The sequence below is a fragment of the Calonectris borealis genome, chromosome 9 (assembly GCF_964195595.1).
Source record: "Calonectris borealis chromosome 9, bCalBor7.hap1.2, whole genome shotgun sequence".
Classification (NCBI taxonomy): domain Eukaryota; kingdom Metazoa; phylum Chordata; class Aves; order Procellariiformes; family Procellariidae; genus Calonectris; species Calonectris borealis.
The window spans coordinates 16,697,127-16,716,271 of record NC_134320.1 but is presented as its reverse complement, the minus strand read 5'-3'; the positions used below and the strand labels follow the sequence as shown (position 1 = coordinate 16,716,271).

The window sequence follows — 19,145 nt, the reverse complement described above, 5'->3', positions numbered from 1 at the left end:
TTTATTTAAAAGTCTTCTGGGAAATCACTACTGTTCCTGATGGACAATCCCAAATACTGCAATTCTAATGCACAAGAGGCTATTTAGGAGATATTTTTACCCTCTAAAAATAAAAGAATATCCAGTTTTCTGTAGGAAAATAAGCCACTAGATGGAAATCCTCACATACAGTTATTTTTACGTATGTAAGTACTTCCTTAAAGTCACTGGACCATTCTGAAAGCAAGAATACCCAAATCACACTATTTCCAATACTTAGGCATCAAACTACTGTAAAGCAGAAAACAAAGGTAACACAAAAAATTACTGGCGAGCTTACTTCATGTCAGTTGACTTCATATCATTAGTAGTGTTACTAAAAGTCCTGTACAGTGCTAGAGCACCTTCTCTCCAGAGATTTTTAAAGCATTCTCAAGGTAGTGATGATCATAGCTTCAGCCCACCACTACCTGGCAGAGACATGGAGAGGCAAGAGCTGGTGTTGAAGGTTGTGGTTCCCAAAGACTCACTCTAACCACTAAGTGATGCTGCCTCCCCAAACCAGGAGAAACTTTTCCCATAGGAAGCATGGGGTTAGGGGAGGAGGAGGAAGCAGCCCTGATTCGGCTGATGTTGATTGCAGATAAATCTCTGTGTGCTCTCAGAGATCAGGACAAAGATGTCAAGAAGTTGTTCCCTAGAAAGAAAATCTCCAGTTTCACGAGTCCAGCTCTTGATGTTGCAAAAAAGCCCCACTGAAGCAACAGAAATTGCTTATGAAGCCAGGAGTGGCTCCCTTTTATAAGGGCTTCCAACATCAGGCAGGTAAACGTGGAAAAAATCCATCAAAAGACTAGAGGGGTGCTGCAGGCAAGGGGAAGGCATCCTTTGCAGAAGAAATAAGTGCTCTGAGTGTACGTTACCTACAGGTGAGAAAATTTCTGCCACTAATATATTGGGCCAGGGCCTTGGCTGGTGATGGCAGTGTCATTACAGCATCTCCAATTCTAGTTCCTGTTACAAGGCTCAAACTTTTTAAACTCATTTTATCTGACAGATAAAATACCTTTAAAACACAGTGTAGTAAACACATTAGAATCTTAAAATCCCCTGAATTTGCTAAATCACTTGTAATTAAGTAGCCTCCAGGCAATAGAAGCAAATCCTGTTTATTTTGAGGCATCATCAAAGAGTATGACAGCACCATGTGACTGCAGGTAGGTCAGTCTAGTGTAGCACATTAACAAATACCCATGGTTGCCTTAATCCAAGGCAATCTGTGTAGCCAAGAGAGACACAAATCACTTAGAAACTGCTGATCCTCAGCCTCTAACCTATGCTCCTTTGTAATCTGTGGATATCTGTGAGAGATGTGCTATTTCCAAACTGTATTCCCAAAATGCTTTCCAGTTTGGTGTATGTGGGAGCGATCATCAAAGCTGAAAGCACTCCAGCCTGGAAACTACCAGTTAACAAGGAATAGCTGATAGTAGAAAAACCATGAAGGAAGTAAAAGCAGGTATCTCAACACAGGCACAAGAGAGGTGGATCCAATTTGTACATCTGGCCTGGGGCAGATAATTGTCCAAGTGCGATCTGGAGCCACACCTGTGAAAATCTGGGAGGGAAGGAGGAGTGGGTAGGTGACAGAGTAGCATTTAACAGAGCCCAGAAGGGCTCATTTTTGATGCCTGAACCTGTCTCAAGCACCAGATGAAGTGTCTGTCTCCTACATCCCCTATGGCTGACCCTCGATGCAGGTGCATTATTCAGCCTGCTTGGGCACCCAGGTGAATCTCCATCCTCCATCATCATCCCTGCGCACGAAGGCTTGTCCTTGGTGGAAGGTGTGCGTTTTCACATTGCGGTGAGGACTTAGAGATGTTGTGAAGGCTACTTCTGTTTTGTTGGGTGACAAATCACCAGTCAAATAAGGCAACCCGTAGGCTGGGAGGGAGGAAATGCTTGGCACTGATGAGGAGACACATGGTGCTGAAGAAAACTGAGGAAGGAAGGGAGGGTCCTCACTGCATGGATGGGTACTGCTGTTAGCTGGAGGCACGTGGCTGCAGCTATACACTGCTGCCACTCCTTCACTGTGGTCATAGCCTACTGCTTCACCAGGGCTCAGGCAGTATGTGTCTTTTCCAAGGTCTGAGGGCAGGGCACTGTAGTTAGCTGAAGTTTCATCAATGGTGTTGACATCTTTTAATCCTAAAGTCTGCAAGACCCAGCTGTCCACAGCAGGGCTGGCTTGTTCTTCACAGGCAGTGAATTCATTAAAGAGGTTCTTTCTAACTTTGGAAGCATGAGGAGTTTCTTGAGGAACAAAGCAGTGGTCCTCTTTTAATCTCCTCTTGGTGCTTTTGAGAATAGCACAGGTTTTTTGGCCATGGCAGGATAGCAGTTTCTATTAAAAAAAAAAATGAGGTGGAGAGAAAAGATTAAAATCTGAATTTCTAGTTACCTGGAAGCAACATGTTTCTGATCTCAGATTTTAGATGGGCAAGATGGTTACTACTGTCCTTATGAAAGACACTTTTTCTTTCACCCTGTGCTTAAACGTATGGATATGCTTAACTATTTTGTATCTTTACAACTTCTGCAACAACCCAGTCCCTGAATGAGAAGAATTTGACAACGTCAATAAAGCCTGTGCTTTGATCGCATTCTCATTCAGTACGGCGTGAAATGAGAGCTCCTGCCTGGCTGTAGGGCACTCCTCTGTGCTGATGCTGCCAGCAGCATTTGGCAGGTGAGTGGGGTACGGGGGGGAATGTGGCAGCCTGACAAAGAGGGAGGATGTGAAGGTAAGTCATACTGGGGCAGGTGTGATCCTGGCCAGGGGAGCTCGGAGCTGCAGACTTGAGTGGCTTTGAGCTCATTAATCCAACTCAGTTGCCATTATCCCAGGACAAGAGCCCTTCAGGCATCCAGGGATGGTCAAATAAAGGGAGGAATAACAAGGAAGCTCCCCACCACGTCATGAATTCACTGCTCAGCCACCTCTCACGGCAGTTTCACACTGGACTCTCCTCCATGTGACATAGATGGGTGGCCATGTCTCCCTGCTGTGCCCCTTGAAGGAGACCTTTTCTACTGCCAGAAGCCAGGTCTTGGCATGGGAGGGGGGACATGCCACACTGTCAACTCGGAATAGGGTGTAAAATAAAAGTCTGCTTTTTTTTACAGGCCTTTTTACCTCATGCCCAATCCACAGAGCTGAGCAAATAATTAATAGTTTGGTTTCACAGGCAAATCTGGAATAGTAAAAAAATGTCTTTAAGTCGACAAGAAACAATTATCTTTATTTTGGAAGGGAGACAGGGAATCAAAATATTTAATTAAAAAAAAACCTTTACATTTAGTTTAGCAGAATGTTTCATCCAACATTGAAGTGTTTAATTTTGTATTTCACCTTTAAAAAAACCACACAACTTTTTAATTAATAAATTTGAAAAAAATTAGAAGATCAGTATTTCTAATGTAAATGAATAAAACGTATCATTGGAAGGTGACAAAACAAAACATAAAACAGAAAGCACCCAAAACATAAAAAAAGGAAAAATTAATCCTTATCAAAAGGACAATTGACAAAACAGACACATTCAAGAAATATATGTTCAAATTTGAACTTTTCCCTGAAAAAAGCTTTAGATGGAATAATATTACCTTGCTTATAAGCTTAACTTACTTATAGCTAACTTACTTATAAACTAAACTTAATTATGTCATGGGCTATACTGTCTCCACAGTCAGAATCTGATAGGATGTCATTCCTGGGGGAAACCATCACCTTAGACCCATGACCAGCAATTCGGCAGCTCTGTGATGTTAAATAGGTTGTCTACACTCTTAGAATTTGCACGTATTTTAATGGCATGTACCTATTCAACACATTTCTTCTGCACACGTCTATACAACAGGTTTGAACACAATACCTTGGCTTTTTCTTCTAAACACTTAATCAGGGCAGAATTCAGGTATTGTCGGAGATTATTATTTTCTTCATGTAACCTAGCAAGTTCCTCTTCCTTCTGAAGCAAAGTATCTTGAAGCTGTGAAATAGAGATATTGATGAATAGGTGTTGACTCTGTAACTTAATAGCAATTGCCCTATGGTACAGGCTGCTTGGATTTGATGACCTGGGTGTTTGCTTTGTGAACTCAACCCACCCCCTCCAGCCTCTTGTCTCTGTAAGTCTAAGTGGCATGACTGTTCAGTTTTCACTTTTGACTTCCTTTATTCTTTAGCAAGTGTTTGAGAAGATTACTCCAAAAAAACCTGTAACCATGGAATAATAACAGAAGAGAATTACAGGTAGCCCTGTGAACAACCCCAGCTGCCAGATCTCCTCCAGAAGCGGCAGTAAGCATCCCTTTGCACCCCTCTCATTCCCATTTATAGTTGGCTAGTGGGGAAAAGGAGATGGTGGAGCTGCAGGCTAACAATTTATGGGGGTAGAATGCAAAAGGAAGATGCAGCTTGCCATTCTTTATGATACAGCAGTACTCAGTGATCCCCTCAATCCTTGACCCTACTGTGCCAGTCCCAGTACATATACAGAGCTGAGATAATCACGGGTCCCAAGAGCTGAAGAGGTATGTTTTGATTTGCAGACGCCTAACACTTTTTCATGGGAAATCTACATATTTGCAGACAGATTTTTGCCTCTTGATCATAACTCTGGGGACTCCTTTAGGACGACAAAGGACCTTCTGCTAAGGACCCCGGGCATCTGCTGACCATAGGCTGAAAAGCACAGATTTAAATGATTGAGGTAGAGCCAAAGAAAGAAGAGTACACTGATGTCTGGAACTAGGGTTTGATTCCAGGGACCTTCAAGTTAGTAAATGAATTTCCACTTCACTGTGTCAAAATATCATTCCAAGTATTTGATCAGAGTGATCTGTTTGTAATGCCCCTTTGATGGGATTTACAAAAAAGGAAAGAAGAGAGAAAATGAAGTAACAAGGAAATGGTTGTTGGTCAAAATGGTTCATCCTCCATATAAGTAGGAAATTCTGGTGGAATCAGTGCTCATGATGTTAATCTGGTGGACTCAGGAAGACACACGCTATGTATTTTTAGTCAACAGCATAAGGCTCTGCATCATCAGAGCCTGAGGAACTCTCTGATCATGCCCCTGGTCTTCTCTAGCACCGAGGCAGCTGGTGCAACACACTGTAAGAGGGGAGAGATGAATAGGGAACCCCACAACCGTTGTTCCAGCTTCACGGGACAACATGGGGAAGACAAATACTTCAAGCAAGGAACAAAACCCACTAAAATCGGTTTGCCACCGTTTCCCACATCCACGCCAGTGAGAGGGGGTCGTGCCATAAACCAACCCAGAAGGTGCGATACATGATACAAAGTTCAGGAACCTCGGGGGGAGAAACCGAGGCTGCTGGGGGCGCGGAGCCTTTACCTGCTTGTTTCTGTAGAGCTGGGAGGACAGCTGGTCTCCCTGCCACGCCGCGTCCTGGGCACCGAGCTGCGGGGTGCAGAACTGGCCTGGGGGGAGCAGACCCGAGGGGTTAGCCCGCTCCCACTTCCGCGCCCAGCCCCGCTGCGGTCCCCGCCCCCCGCCCCGCGACGGCGGCGGGAGCGCACTTACCCGGCGGCCGAACCTCCCGCCGGCCCTGGCCGTGCTGCGGAGGCGGCTCCGCGGCGCAGACGGCGGCCCAGGTCTCCTTGGAAACCCCGGCGGGGGCGGACCAGGGGCAGGCGCAGCCCGGGCCCCCGGCGAAGTCCGGCTCCGGGCACGGCCGGCCGGTGCTCTGCGGAGACAAGGGGCCGTGGCGATGGGTGGCTCGGCGGATGGTGTCCCCCCCTCCCCGGGCTGCCGTGGGCCCCGAGGGGAGGCAGTGTCAGCCCCGCTCCGGCCCCGCCGCGAAGCATCCCAGCGCTGCGGGCCGGTCCCGGCTCCGCGGGGAAGCGCTCCCCTCCCGCCCCTGCCCCGGCCGGGGTTTGCTCAGGTACCTGTCGCAGGGGAGCCCCGCAGCCTCGGCCGCCCCTGGCAGGCGCCGCCTGCCCCCGTGGGAGCTCCCAGCCCTGACCCCCCCACTCCCCGGCTGGCACCGCACCGCCCTGCTACCTCCGCTGAGCGCCGGGCAGTGCCGCCCCCGCCGCAGCCCCCCGCAGCAGAGGGGCTCCGAGCAGAGGTATGCTAGGAAGGTGGCCGAGTTTCCTGCAATCCCTTGGGAAGTACTAGGGTCCTGAGAGGGTTTAAGGTGAAGGGAGGACCCAGGCTGTCCTTGGCCAGTCCGTTCCTCCCACCTTGGGCGCTTGATTCAGCTCTAAAGCAGCACAAAGCCAGCAGAGTCACCTCCAGGCTGCTCGCACTCTCTTCTGCCCCTGCAGTTCTGCAGGAGTCCCAGACCGTACAGCAGCAAAGCCTGGGGTTGTCTCCGGATTCACCCCTTTTCCCTCCTCCAGATAAGCCCCATCTGTAGCAGCTCTAAATCTCTGCAAGGCAACGGCAGAACTTGGAGCCTCAAGCAGGGAATCTGCTCACCCATGGGAAGGCACAGCAGCAGAGACTGCTCTTGCAGGTAGAGGAGAGCCCTCTTCCTTCCCCACCTTAAAGAGGGCACAAAACCTCCTTGCAAGCCCCCAAGGCAAAGAGACCAGCTTCTCCTCTTTTGCCTCCAGGTCGAGAGAAATGCAAAGAGCACTTACCATGTTAGTGGCAGAATGAAATGCAGGTCTTGGGAGCACGTTTCTGTTAAAGCCCCAGCGAGGTTTAAATGGCTCTGAAGGAGGGGGAGAGGGGGGAGACCGAGGAGGCGAGTTTAATCTAAAGGAGCTCCCAGTGACGCCTCAGAGCTCTCCTGAAACCCAGCAATCTGATTTGGTGTAAAGCTGTCAAACTTGTGACGTGAATAAACAGCAAACTTGCTGAAATCAAAGTCATTCTGGCCCCACAAATCAACACAAGGAAGGAGGGAAAAGAAAAGAAGGAGAGGGAGGAAAAAAAAAGCCTCCACACACTTCAGGACAGCACTGAACTGGTGTGTCTGAGTTTCACTCCAGGAAATGAGCAGGGATCCAAGGAAGCATCCCACATGTTCAGAGCAGGGCTGTTGGTATTGCTGGCGAGTGTTTTGTTTTGTTTTGTTTTGTTTTCAAGCCTTGTTTGCAGTTGTAAAATCCAGCAGGAAGAAGCAAGTTTGTCTAACATGCCTAGCTGAGGGAGTGGGTTTTCCATGGCTTCCCAGGGGTGCATGGAAGCAAATATGATTCAGAGCACTTCTGTGGACAGTTCTGAGGAAGAAAATGCAGGTTTCTGAACAATACAGTCTGCAATGACAAGCTCCTGCAAATGTCTCACTTTATTGGGAATTAGTTTCCTGTCAAGCCCCAGGCTTCCAGGAGAAGAGCTCAGGATATAAATGCGTTGTGAGTGCTGTAAGATTTACTATCATACAGGGTAATGTTGCAAAAGCCATACACAGGTGTGTGAAAGAGATTGTCTGTATACAGTCACCCCTAATTCACATCAGATTTCCACAGCAATTAAAATCCATGGATAGGCTTGAGTTTCCGCCCCCCCCAAAAAAAAAATCAAAACAAACAATTCTTCACTGAGAGTCTGTCTTTGAATAGCATAGGGGATGGTAGGAATAAAGCTAATAGCAGAGCAGTTGTTCAGTCAGGATTCTGCCTCCTGCCCTGGCAAGTGGTGTTCAGAGAGGTAACCCGACCTGCCTGCGGACACAATCTGCAGCCAGCCGAGGGTGAGGCTGGGCCGAAGGCAGGCCAGGCTGGCATATGCGATGGTCTTTCATTTCTCTCCTGGAGGATGCTCAGTGCTGTTACGCCGTTAGCAAGGCTCAGGGACAATACAAACCAAGAGGGCCATTTGCCTTCCATTATTTTATAACGGCATATTTTCCTAAGTTGCTGCCCAAGGTAAACCGGCAGCTATGCCAAATTAAATCACTGCCATCTCCCACCTTCATTACGTTTTTTCCAACAGAGGTATTTTGCAAAGGGCTCACGTTCCAAATCCACACCGCACCCAGTCTTGGGTCACCCTTTCGCTTTCCTAAACGCCAGCTCTGCACAGTACATTCGATAACTGCTGTAATAACCCACACTCTTCAGGTGCCAATCCCTCTCCTGCGTGCCTGTGTGTGGGGGTCACATCTGTTGGCTGACAAGAAACACAAGCTCTATGAAACACTGCCAACGAGCACCAAGGCCCAGCACAGCCCTCCCTGGCTTGGTTTAGCCCCTTTGCCCTTTACTTGGCTGCCTCAGGGGGCTTCCTGGGGTGCCGTGGCAGCGGTGGCTCCCTCACCCCGGGCACGCACGCCAGGCGAGGACGGCCACCCTGGGGCCCGGCGGGTCAGTAACACGCCAGGGAAGGGCCCGGGGGAGCCAGGTAAAGCCGGGACAGGCCGCAGCCCCGAGGCCGCCGGCACCTGGCAGGGGAGGCTCTAGGCCAGGCAGACAGGCAGGCGGCCGGGCAGCCTCCACAGGGCCGGGCGGTCAGGCAGGCAAGCCCGGAGCAGGCTGGAGGAGCCCTCAGGGCCCGGAGCAACCCCATGCGAGGCGCAACGGCTCTACAGAGCCCGCACAGCCCCGGCAGCCCCGCCAGATGCCGCGGCCTCGGCCTGGGGCCGCCCGAGACAGCGGCCATCTTGGGGCTGCCTCAGAGGCGCGGGAGCGCCGGGCCCGGCCATTGGGGGAGGCGAGCGGCCCCGGCGACGTCATCACCCCGCGCCCGCACCCACCGCAGGGGGAAGAAATGGTGGCTGCGGGCGTTAGCTTCGTTCCCCTCTCCTTCCTGCTTGGGCCGAGGCTGCCTTGCGCCTTCTTTCCCAGCCACATGGCCCCTCTCCTGGCGTCTCCAGGCAGCCTGGGGAGGTGCCTGCCTGGCCTTGGGTGGGGTGGAGGGAGGTGCAGAGCAGCCTGCGGTGGCGAGGCCTGGTGGGTGAAGGGAATGGATCCCCTGTGCAGGGGGTGCCGTGCTGCCCCTTGTAGCGCCCCTGGATCACCTCATAGCTCACCCCTCAGGGGACAGAGGGCGGCCACAGAGAGAGGAGAGTTGGGTGTCTAAAAGCACTCAGAAGTGTCTAGGGAGGGACAACAAGTGGGCAAAGTTTCCTTCCCACTGTGTGGGTGTGGATGTGGGGAGGAGCATTGCAGGCTCATGGCTGCTGCTAGACAGGGCCCTTTGCCTGGCACAATGCTGGTGGCTCTGTCTCCGCTTCCTCTTGGCAGAGCTCTGTATGCTCAGGCATGCTATTTGCCTCTGAGAAGTGGTGGGAGGAGTGTGGGCACACTTGTAGTGAAAAGCAGGTATGAAGAAAACCTGTGGTCGCTGCATTGTTGCTTCCGCAGAGCTGGTATCGTTTTGGTTTGGGTTTTGACAGTGCTTTGCTTTCTGAGTTCAAGGAATTAATGTCAACTCACCATGTTTTCTATGCTGGGGAGCGAAAGATGGTGCATGGATAAAAGACCACCAAATCAGAGCCCAAGAGCCTCGTAGGTTTGGGGAAATAACTGTTGAGTGACTTTCTGTCAAGGAAAGTCAGATGCTGTTGGTGTAAGAGAGACAAGAGCTGATGTTGCAAAATCGTGCATGGCTGTCACACACAGTGATAGAAGAGCTTCAAGTCATGGTAGCAATTACACATCAATGTATAGTGTAAAACAAAACCAGGTAACAATCATCTGCTAATTCTTTTCCTGTTCATCTGAAGCAGCCCCTCTCAGAGCTCTTACTGCTTGTTGTAGTTAATGATGCACTTCTTTATTTGGAAATAAAGTTCAGGGATGAAATGTTTATCAAGACTGCAGTATTGTTTCAGCGGAGATAGGATTTCACTTTGAGTGTCATAGCAGCTCTTTTCTGAAGTTTGAGAACACACTAACGTGTATTGTGGTGTGCTAATTCTGTGTTCTTTGTACCTATAATTTCTTCAGTAATTTCTATGATTTCTCATGTTTAAATGACAGTGATGAAGCTAATACTTCAGATTAAAAAAAAAACAAAACAACAACAAACTTGGATTTTTCTGGTTTAACTCATTTTTATGTAGAAATGGCCCTAAAATTGTGTTCGGACCATTGTGAACTGGCTCTCAGAAGAAATGGTACACAGAATAAAAATAATAATTTTTACAAATAGTTCAATTCAACTTTTATACCGGATTTACTACAGTGTGTGTTACTTTTCATGCTAACACCTGCACAGGTGTCCAGACCCACCCCAAATCCTCTTCACTTACTCTGCCATATTGCTGCTGCAGTGCTTCTTATCCCTCTTAAGAATGGTTAGTATATCAGTGGCGAAAGAGAGGCTCGCTTAGTAACTCCAGATATTAACCTATAGTCAAGTACACACAGGTATCTGGCACTTGCATGAATCTCTCACGATGTTTGTGAACTAAAGGTTTGATTACTTAAGACTGATGAGACTAATTTGCAAGAATGCTTCTAAATGGAAATTTATGCAGATACAGGTTCTGGTTGTTCTCTGATCAGTCTTCCTCCTTGAACACAGGACTAAAAGGCACTTCCCAAATCCAGTCCCCTGCTGTTGAGACATTCTTAAACTTTTCAATCTCCCTCTTAAAGCTAATTAGGTTATTTTCCTTATGTTATTCCCACTGTGAGGCTACACCATACTCCTAGCTCTGATGGCTAGACACTTTCTAGTTTCCAGTCTGAATGTATTCATAGCAGGTATAATCCCTTTTGTCCTTGTGCCAAACTCTTGCTTTAGTTTAGACACGTCTTCTCCCTCTGTAGTGTTTAGCCTCGATGTCTTTGCAGAGCGCTGTCACATACTGTCTTTTCCTTTTCTTTTTAGGTCAAATAAGGCAGGTTCTTTTACAATCTTCCCCTAACATAAACACCGCAGGAACCCATCTCAGATAATATTCTATCTGACATTAACCTGTTTTTCAGATGGATGACCAAAATTACTTGGTCTGCTGTGTAATGCACCAATGTTTTAGAGAAAAGCATTGGCAAATCTTTATCTCTTTTATCTCTTCCTGTTACATTTCAGGGTAATGTTTACCTTTTCCATCACTCTCTCACACCAGTTCCTAGTTTTGAAATCATTGTCAGCTGGCAGTAAATACACCTGTGGACTTCATTTGCTGTAAAATGCAGTTAGTCAAACTGAGTCTTCAGTGCTGTTGGGCTCCAGCTCTCCTGTGCTGCTACTGTCTGGTACTGTGGAGTTTCACAAGTGTTTAGGAGCAAACAAATTAAAAAGATGACTTCAAGATGGAAAAGCTATAATAGACCTTCCTGGGTTTACCTGCAGTTTCTCACAGCAAGAGTGGTGAGTCAATGGATAGAGGCTATCCTACCCAGGCCAGTTCTTGTGGTGGCTTCAATGCTTTCTTCTGGTTTGAAATGAAGGCACACAGCGCATTTAGGTATACGTGATTTTGTTTCTGTGTTTTCTGGTACACACTGGATGAGATTTAACCCTGATAGATCCCTAGAAGGGAATTTGGTGTTACTAGAGCTTAATTGTTTGTGTTCAGAAAGGGTTGTTTTTTTCAAGGGAATAAGTTGTATTTTAGCAGCAGTATGGAAAAGGTTAACACTTTATAGTGATCTAGAAACTTAATTTGGATATTATCTCATTGATTTGTATGTGTGTGGTACTATGTAGGCTCAAATTGAATAATGAAAATCCAACTGAATATCTGTAACATTCAGTTATTCTTTAATTGCTTTGAAACTATTTGTGGACTTTTAGAAAGTGTCGCAAGGTGCTCAAGGCACTCAGAAGTTTTATTCCTCCAGATTTGTGGTCATCTTCCACATTTATCCTCTGGGTAGCAACTGTGCAAGGAACTCATTATCTCCCTATGCAGACATTAAGATTTTGAAGGGATATTCTTTACTGGACAGGATTAATTTTGAACTGGAAAATCACATTATAATCATATCACATTTTCTTGTAAAAATGGAGTTCCATAGATTTGTAGCCATGCTTTGGGTTTATCTGAAAAAGTTGAAGATTTTATACATAGGTAGTGACTGTTTTATGTATAGAATATCCTTGCAGATGAAATATGTAAGGAGTATGTTTGAATAACGTGTGTGGCATCTATGTGTGCAATGTGTTCTGTGCGCAAGTGCTCACGCATCTGTCATCACCCCTGTTCTGTTAACAGCTAATCCTCTCCTGTGGATGTAACCATTGTTTCACAAGGGACAGAAGATCCCTGCTTCGAAGAGAGATCTGTTGGGTAAAGCACAGATAGCTACTCATGAAGATCTAGGACTAGAAGGGACTTCTGGGTCGTCCCGTCTCCTGCTTTAGTTAAGCAGTTGGTTCATAAAACTTCAGTGCCAGCCCTCCAATGCTTTCTCTTGTGACACTGGTTCTGCTTCTTACTCCTTGACTGTTCAAAATGTTATTCTAATTTCTGATCTAAATTTATTCATGGAGATTTGTGGCTTTGTGCCATTTTTGGACTTTAGCTTTTTCTTTTGCATCCCTTGTGCTTGCCATTTTGATGTGCTTATAAACAATGATCTATGCTGGTTTTGTCTGGTTTTGTGTAATTGTTTTTCTATTTTCTTGACTTAACACACCTTTAGTAGATAGACTTTATCTTTCATCAGTGTGGGTGACCATTGATCTTTTCACAGCCCTCTAGACTGCAGTTCATTACACCCCCAAATACAAGAATGAGGAATCATCTCGTGAAATGGAAAGACAAATGGAAAAAGTGCTGGGTTTATGTAGCACAGAGTATGTTTATAGAATTCACTACTACAGAATGTCATTGAGAGTGAGAGCATTGTGGTATTAAAATAAATAGAATAATGCTTTTTATCACTCTGGAGTTTTCTTTTGAATATTTTCATTAATTGTACTAGGTATATTGATCCTCTGTCTGAAGAGGACACTAATTGCACTGGTTTAGAATCCTAAAGGCAAGTTACCTCAGAACACATCCCAGTCCCTATGTATTGCATATGTCTTGCCCTTTCCTTTTGAGCGGCTGGAATTGTATCATAAAAAATGAGTTCCTGAAGAGATACCGACCTTGGGTCTGGCTTTTGACAAGCTGATGGGTTCTCCTGAAAACTACGGGTGGGAATCTGTTACTGTTGCCAGTCTGATTGGTGTATGGAAGAGAAATATGTTCTACTCCTGGGTCTGATCTTATACAGTTTTATAGTGGCACTTGTTCTGAGGTTTCAGACCTCACGTTTGTCACCTGTTTATTGTATAGACCCAAGTCAGTCTCTGCATCTTTGTGTTTCAGTTGCTCATCTATCAATCAAGAGTGGTGTGTCTGCTTAGATTTTACATTTGTGTAATCAAAAATGTACTCACATAGCCCCTGGCCAATTGAGTCCCTTTGTTCTTGGCTGTGACCACTGGGCTCCACGAAAGCAATATTAATTGTGAACAGAAAACTTTCCATGAGTTTTGGGGGCTAATTGGGTGGGATTTTTAACATAAAGCTTGGTGTGGTTTTGGAACCGAAGCCTATTCTTGGTCTGGCATCAGCAGCATACTACTTTCATGTTGATGTTCCTCCATCCAGAGGGTACCACTGAACTGAGTTGCCATGCTGCAGCTAAGTAACTTTTCATCACAGAAGAGTGATTCAGCGGTCTAAACAAATGCACTGAGGTAGTCCCTTCTGGTTAAATGACAGATGATAGAAACAGTTTCTCTTGACTGTGAGTGTTGACTATCATGGTTTGGGGGAAATTGCTGAGTGTACAGGAGAAAGACCGGTGTGCTGAAAAGCTGTGTTTTTCTCCATGGTGTTTTCTATTGAAGTCAAACTATTTTGCAGGGAAACCTGCCAGAAAAGCTTAGCTGACGGGTTTCATCCAAATTGGGATGAATTTTCATGGGACCAGATGCGGAGCTGAATGGGGCCCTGTGTCTAATCAGGCACTGGTGCGTGCATCTGCCTGCTTCATAACCTGGCCTGTGAGCTCCTCCAATGTGCACCGTGCTGCCAATACCTATGTACTGGGCTTCACCTATTTAATAGTGCTTTTCCTCTTGGCTGGTGCTCAGGAGTTGGCAGTCTGGCTCCCTTCCATCTCTCCTTGGGTGTAGAGCTGGGCACTTTCCATTCTTGGCTGGCAGTTGGGAGGTTTGGCAGCGATCTCTGATCTGAGTAAATATATGTGAGGGCATCTCTTCATTGCAGAGCTGTATGGCATTGCCTTCCCTAATCAATAATGAAAGAAAGATCCCAGGATGTGTGGAAATGTGTCGGGGGTCAGAAGGTGAAGGATGTTGTTGTCACGAGCTGAGAAAGATGTCAAGGTTTTTGTGCACACTATTCAAAGGCTGAGTTAAAACAGTAAGTCACTAGGGAGATACTCCACTAAAACAACTCTGTATACATAAAATCTCCAGCTCCTAGTCCGTGCAGGTAGTGTTCGATGAACTGGTGATGAAAAGGAATTAGTTGGCTGGTAATTCATCTAAAAGATTGGCAGAGGATTTTACAGGCTTACACCAGAGCTGGCTGGAGACAATAATCTCTTTTCTTGAAGAATGCTGAGGTCCTGACGCCCAGCTCGTTGGAATGAAACCTGAATGCTTTTTAATTCTCTGTGAGAGATTTTTTTTTTCCCTCTTTGGTTTTTGTTTTTAGGAAGGAACAAAATGTTTCATTGTGATTTTGTCAATGATTTTGATATAATGGATTAAAAGAGTAAATGTCTTCCAAATCCCAAAGCCTTTTAAAAGAAGAATTCCATTCAAAACACATCAGAGCTGTTTTCTCCCCTGAATTTTTGCTGAAATTTCATTTTAAGCAAAAGTTTACATACTGCAATGGCAGCGTGGGTTCCCTTGTAGCAATGATGTGCAGTGGAGAATAACTGCGAACAGGATATTTTTGTTTTGTTTTGTTTTGTCCAGTTGTACTTTATGCTATCCTGGAGGTGAAAGGGGTGGGGGGGAGGTTTGCATCCACTTGGCAGCCTTGTACTGTGCCAAAGCAGTGTAAAAAGGCCTCAGAGTGAATAAGAAACAAGAGAAAACTTTGGTTTTTAACTGCCCCTGGATGAGAGAGCAGGATGCATCGATGCCTTACTGTAATTTTACACTTGTGCAATCCTATTGCAAACTGTAATAGAACAGCAGGGAAATAAAGAAAAGGTTAGTACGGTGCCCCAGAGCAGGCTTCGGAGAGGAGGCTTTTTCTCTTGGCTCTAGGTTCTTGTGTCCTGATGTGACTGGAAGGAACAGAGACTTAAATAGCAGCTATTGAGCTGCCCAGAAGCTCCAGTGGGTTCTGTTCTGGTTCTCTCTTTTCTCTCTTTCTACTCAGACAGAAATGAGACCTCTTGCCATCCACAGATTCCCCCAATGACTGGTCTGTCATCTGCGGCTAGCACTGAAGCTCAGCAGCCTCCTGACATGCATGTTGGGACCTTCATTGGCTCAGGTCAATGTTCACTGACTTCCCTCTTAGAGGTGGAAAGTGTACTACTCTTTGAAAAGCTGCAGGTTCATCTGAAATGAGCTAATTTAATCTTGGATGCTATTATTCGCTGTTGGATGTTGTTTTGTGATTCCTCAAATTTGAAGGGAGTTTGTGTTTAGTGATAGGGCTTAGACTTATCTGTAATCTCCAGCACCCAGGAGATACGAGTCTACAAGGAAGAGTCTGGTCAAGCATACCTGGTGCATCAGGCATAAAGGAGCTTTGGCCCCACGGAACAAAATACTTCACCGGGAAACTGAAAGGCTCTACAGTGCTCATGTCTGGGTCAGCTACTGGCTTGCAAGGTGGCCTTCAACAATTCACTTTTATGTCTTTGTATACCAAATTCATGATGAGGAAGATACTACGTTAGGTGTTCTGACTGAGTGCTATACCTCAGTGCTATACCAGTAAGTGCTGGTATTTTTATTTTCAAGACTAACACTGGTTATAGACTTTATTCTTTTGAAGATGTGGTTTGGTACTGTGAATTAGGAGGGATAGCTTATTGCTGAAAATGTTCTGGTTTTCATGCATTCCTGGATGTCAGCGTGTTTTCTAGGAACGTGCAGTAGGTGGACACTAGAGGGCTTGCTCCCTCCCTCTGGTCCACCCATGCAAATCAAGAAGGTTGTTCAGCGGAGTAAATCAGGGAGCCTTCACTCGGGTTCTTACAATTATGTTTAAGTTTTGAGGAGGGGAACTGAGCAATATAGAGGCATAAGGCTCTGCTTCCCCTCCATCTGAGATGGCGCTGTGTAAGAAAATTCTGGTATTTCCAAATACTAAAGCTGGGAAAAGATTGGTTTGGATTTGGGACAGCCTGGGAGCAGCAGGCAATTGTTTTTCATTTATTCACTGAACACAGTTACTCACCAGATTTTTTCCATTAATAAATTCAGGTCTCTAGTTGTTTTTTGGTTTTGTTTTGGGTTTTTTCTCTCCCCACACCCCCCACCCCTCCCCCCCACAGCTTATATTCTTTCACCAGCATCCTCCAAATCCAAAATAATTGGTTAATTTTGTCTAATGATGTAAATCTGTGTATTTGCCCTCACGGGAGCAATGTTGCTGTTAGCCTGTTTTTTGAATCAAAATGAAAAAAGCTTTTTTTGATACTAAAATCAGTATTGTCTGTGTAAAGAGTTAAAATAACATAAATTATACTCCCTGAGTCTTGAGACAAACTATAGAATAATATTTTTTTTTTTTACATTTTTTGCTTCTTATTGTTAGATTTACCAAAGTTTGAATTTTAAAGAATTGCTGGGTGGGCGTTTTCTTTGCATTTCTGAGGCTTTTTAAGGTGACATTCTTAGGTAATTGTGTAAATACAGCCCCAGAAACTTGAGCTTTAAGACAACTTTTTAATATTCTGGAATATCTCTACTATAAGGAAAAAAAAAAAAACAAAGCATGGAGGTAGCACGGAGCTGTGTGCTCAGATTCTGCAGATTTGATTTCTAAAATTAGGTTCTGAAGTGTATATTTTGATAATGATTAAAGATTTAGTAACTTCTTTTCAGTCATATTCTGGAAAAAAACTTCATGAAAGTCCATTTCTGCATTTCACTGAACTGTCTCTTGAAGCTACTAGCAGTTACTATTAAAGACTTCATCTAACAGTTCATTTATAAATGCCATTGAAAAAATAAAGGAATAGACTGATAGAGTTAGATTTTTGTGGTTTTATATATTATATATATTATATTTTATATAGAATTCAGCTTCTATTTAAACATCATTTTCTTAGGGTCTGCAGTTAGCGAGTACTCTTTCTTGTGGGTGTGGTGTTAATATTGCCCATATACGCCTGCTGTATTGATGTAGTCATTTGGCCACGTTGCCCCTGCTATACCTGCTGGGCTATCGTTCAGACTGAGCGGGGTGGAGATGCCAAGCCCTCCCTTCCTGAAAGGAGTTCATCAGTGGCCAGGTACTCTTGACGTACCAGCATCCATATTTCCACATGCTTTCCAAACTCTGTGGACTAGGTGAATTTCATTTTTCTCTGGGGAAGAATAAAGTTGTGTTTATCACTGAAGAGCAACCAGACAGGAAAACAGAACATCTGCGGCTGAAATGTGCATGTGTATAAGCTGAATGAAGTTTCTTGAGCATGGGAGTTTGGCTATGATAATCATAGCCAAGACATCTTTCTTGGTGGTTGTTTCTGTTTGGGGTTTTGTTTTGCTTTCCCTAAAGGGATGAGGGATCTTTGACAAGACTACTTAATGTGAAACAAAAAGGTCAAGGAACTTGTTAAAATTAACAGTGTGTCTTTTATCTTGTTGTGGTTTTTAGAAGTCTGATTTTTAATTATGTCCAGGTTTTTAAAAATCAACCTTTTTCAGAAAAATGTTCTGTTTGATTTGAATTCAGGTGTGTTGGTGACAGAAGAGATCATGTTACAGAAAGAATCAGTGGCGGTGAGGTGGCCATGGGAAGCAGTGAGGGAAAGAATTCTGAAATAATTGTTTTCCCCTTTCTTGGACTGAACTGGAAATGTCGGTTAATAGATTTGACAGATGATCTAAAATTTAGAATTGTTCTGCTAAAATTACATAGGAGACATCCATAGGGTTTTTTGGCTTTTTTTTTTAAATGCATCAAAATGAAGTAGAAGAGCCTCCTAGTAAAGAGGGAATACTCAAACAAGGCCAGGGCTCCAACTTATTAGTTAAAGCACCTATCTGGGAGAGAGGGACTGGGCTCTTATTTCTGCACTAGCAGCAGTTCATGGATTTTATCCAGTAAATGTTTACTGTAAAATCGAAAACAGTGCTGGAAGCAGGACATGAGTTCTCTTTTTTTGTTTTTTTTTTGTTTTTTTTTTTCCTGGGAGTTGTATCCTGACCACTGGGCTATGAAGTTATTCTTGCTTTCTTTTTGCTGCAGAAAGTTTTGAATTCCTTTTTCCACATCCTCTGCAAGAGATTTGAGGCATGCCTGTGGCTTTGTGGCTAGGAGCACTCCTGAATCCTGAAAAGATGGTTGTGGAGTTGAGTCTTTCCAAGATTAGGCAGCAGCTTCCGAGACTTTTCAGAAGTACAGCCTGGACTTGCCATCCCATCCTGCATACAGTCTTCTCTAGGGTTTGCCTGAGCCTCAGTTGCCCCTCAGGGATGATTGATTGATTTGATTTCATAGCATTTATGTGTGCACATACACAGTAGAGAAGTGAACAGACAAATCTAAGCAGCTCTGTTGCAGAGGAGGAGGCAAAGTGCCTCCTCAGTGATGGAGAGTAGGCTGAGAAGAAGAGAGAAACCTGCTAGCAAGAGCAGCCAGTTTCTCCTGCAAAGGGGACTGGAGGGGCCAGGGCAACAGCAGCCTTTCTCAGAGGAGGGAGCAGTTATGGGAGGCAGCACGAAAGCGGGTGGGATAAGAACAGTAGTGGAGCAGCCTGGGAAGACTGCTGAAGGGCCAGGGCTGGCAGAGATGAGAGGCTGGTGCAGAAAGAGCAGAAACAGGGGAAAGGGATTCTTTCATGGCTGCATCTTCACAGGCTCCATCAGCCCTGGGAGGACAATAGCTCTTCCTCCACCTTACAGCAACAACCTTTTCAAGTGCATCTGTAACCAAATAAAAATTGCCAATGGGAGCACTGCAAACACAGAGTTTGTTTCAGTTAAAACTCCAGGCAGGCGGAATGATTGCACTAGCAGTTAACTGCAACCATTTCAGCATTTAGTTGTGGGTGA

The 19,145-nt window shown here is 45.3% G+C and overlaps 1 protein-coding gene across 1 annotated transcript; it reads right to left on the bottom strand.

Moving 5' to 3' along the window:
- Positions 1–1,744: 1,744 nt before the first annotated feature.
- On the bottom strand, positions 1,745–6,667 carry GMNC (geminin coiled-coil domain containing). Its single transcript, XM_075157695.1, has 6 exons — positions 6,566–6,667; positions 6,329–6,451; positions 5,601–5,763; positions 5,412–5,497; positions 3,921–4,037; positions 1,745–2,389 (listed from the first exon to the last, which is right to left on the bottom strand). Exons 1-6 carry the CDS (start codon positions 6,665–6,667, stop codon positions 1,745–1,747), a joined length of 1,236 nt encoding a protein of 411 aa, XP_075013796.1.
- Between the last annotated feature and the right edge of the window lie 12,478 nt (positions 6,668–19,145).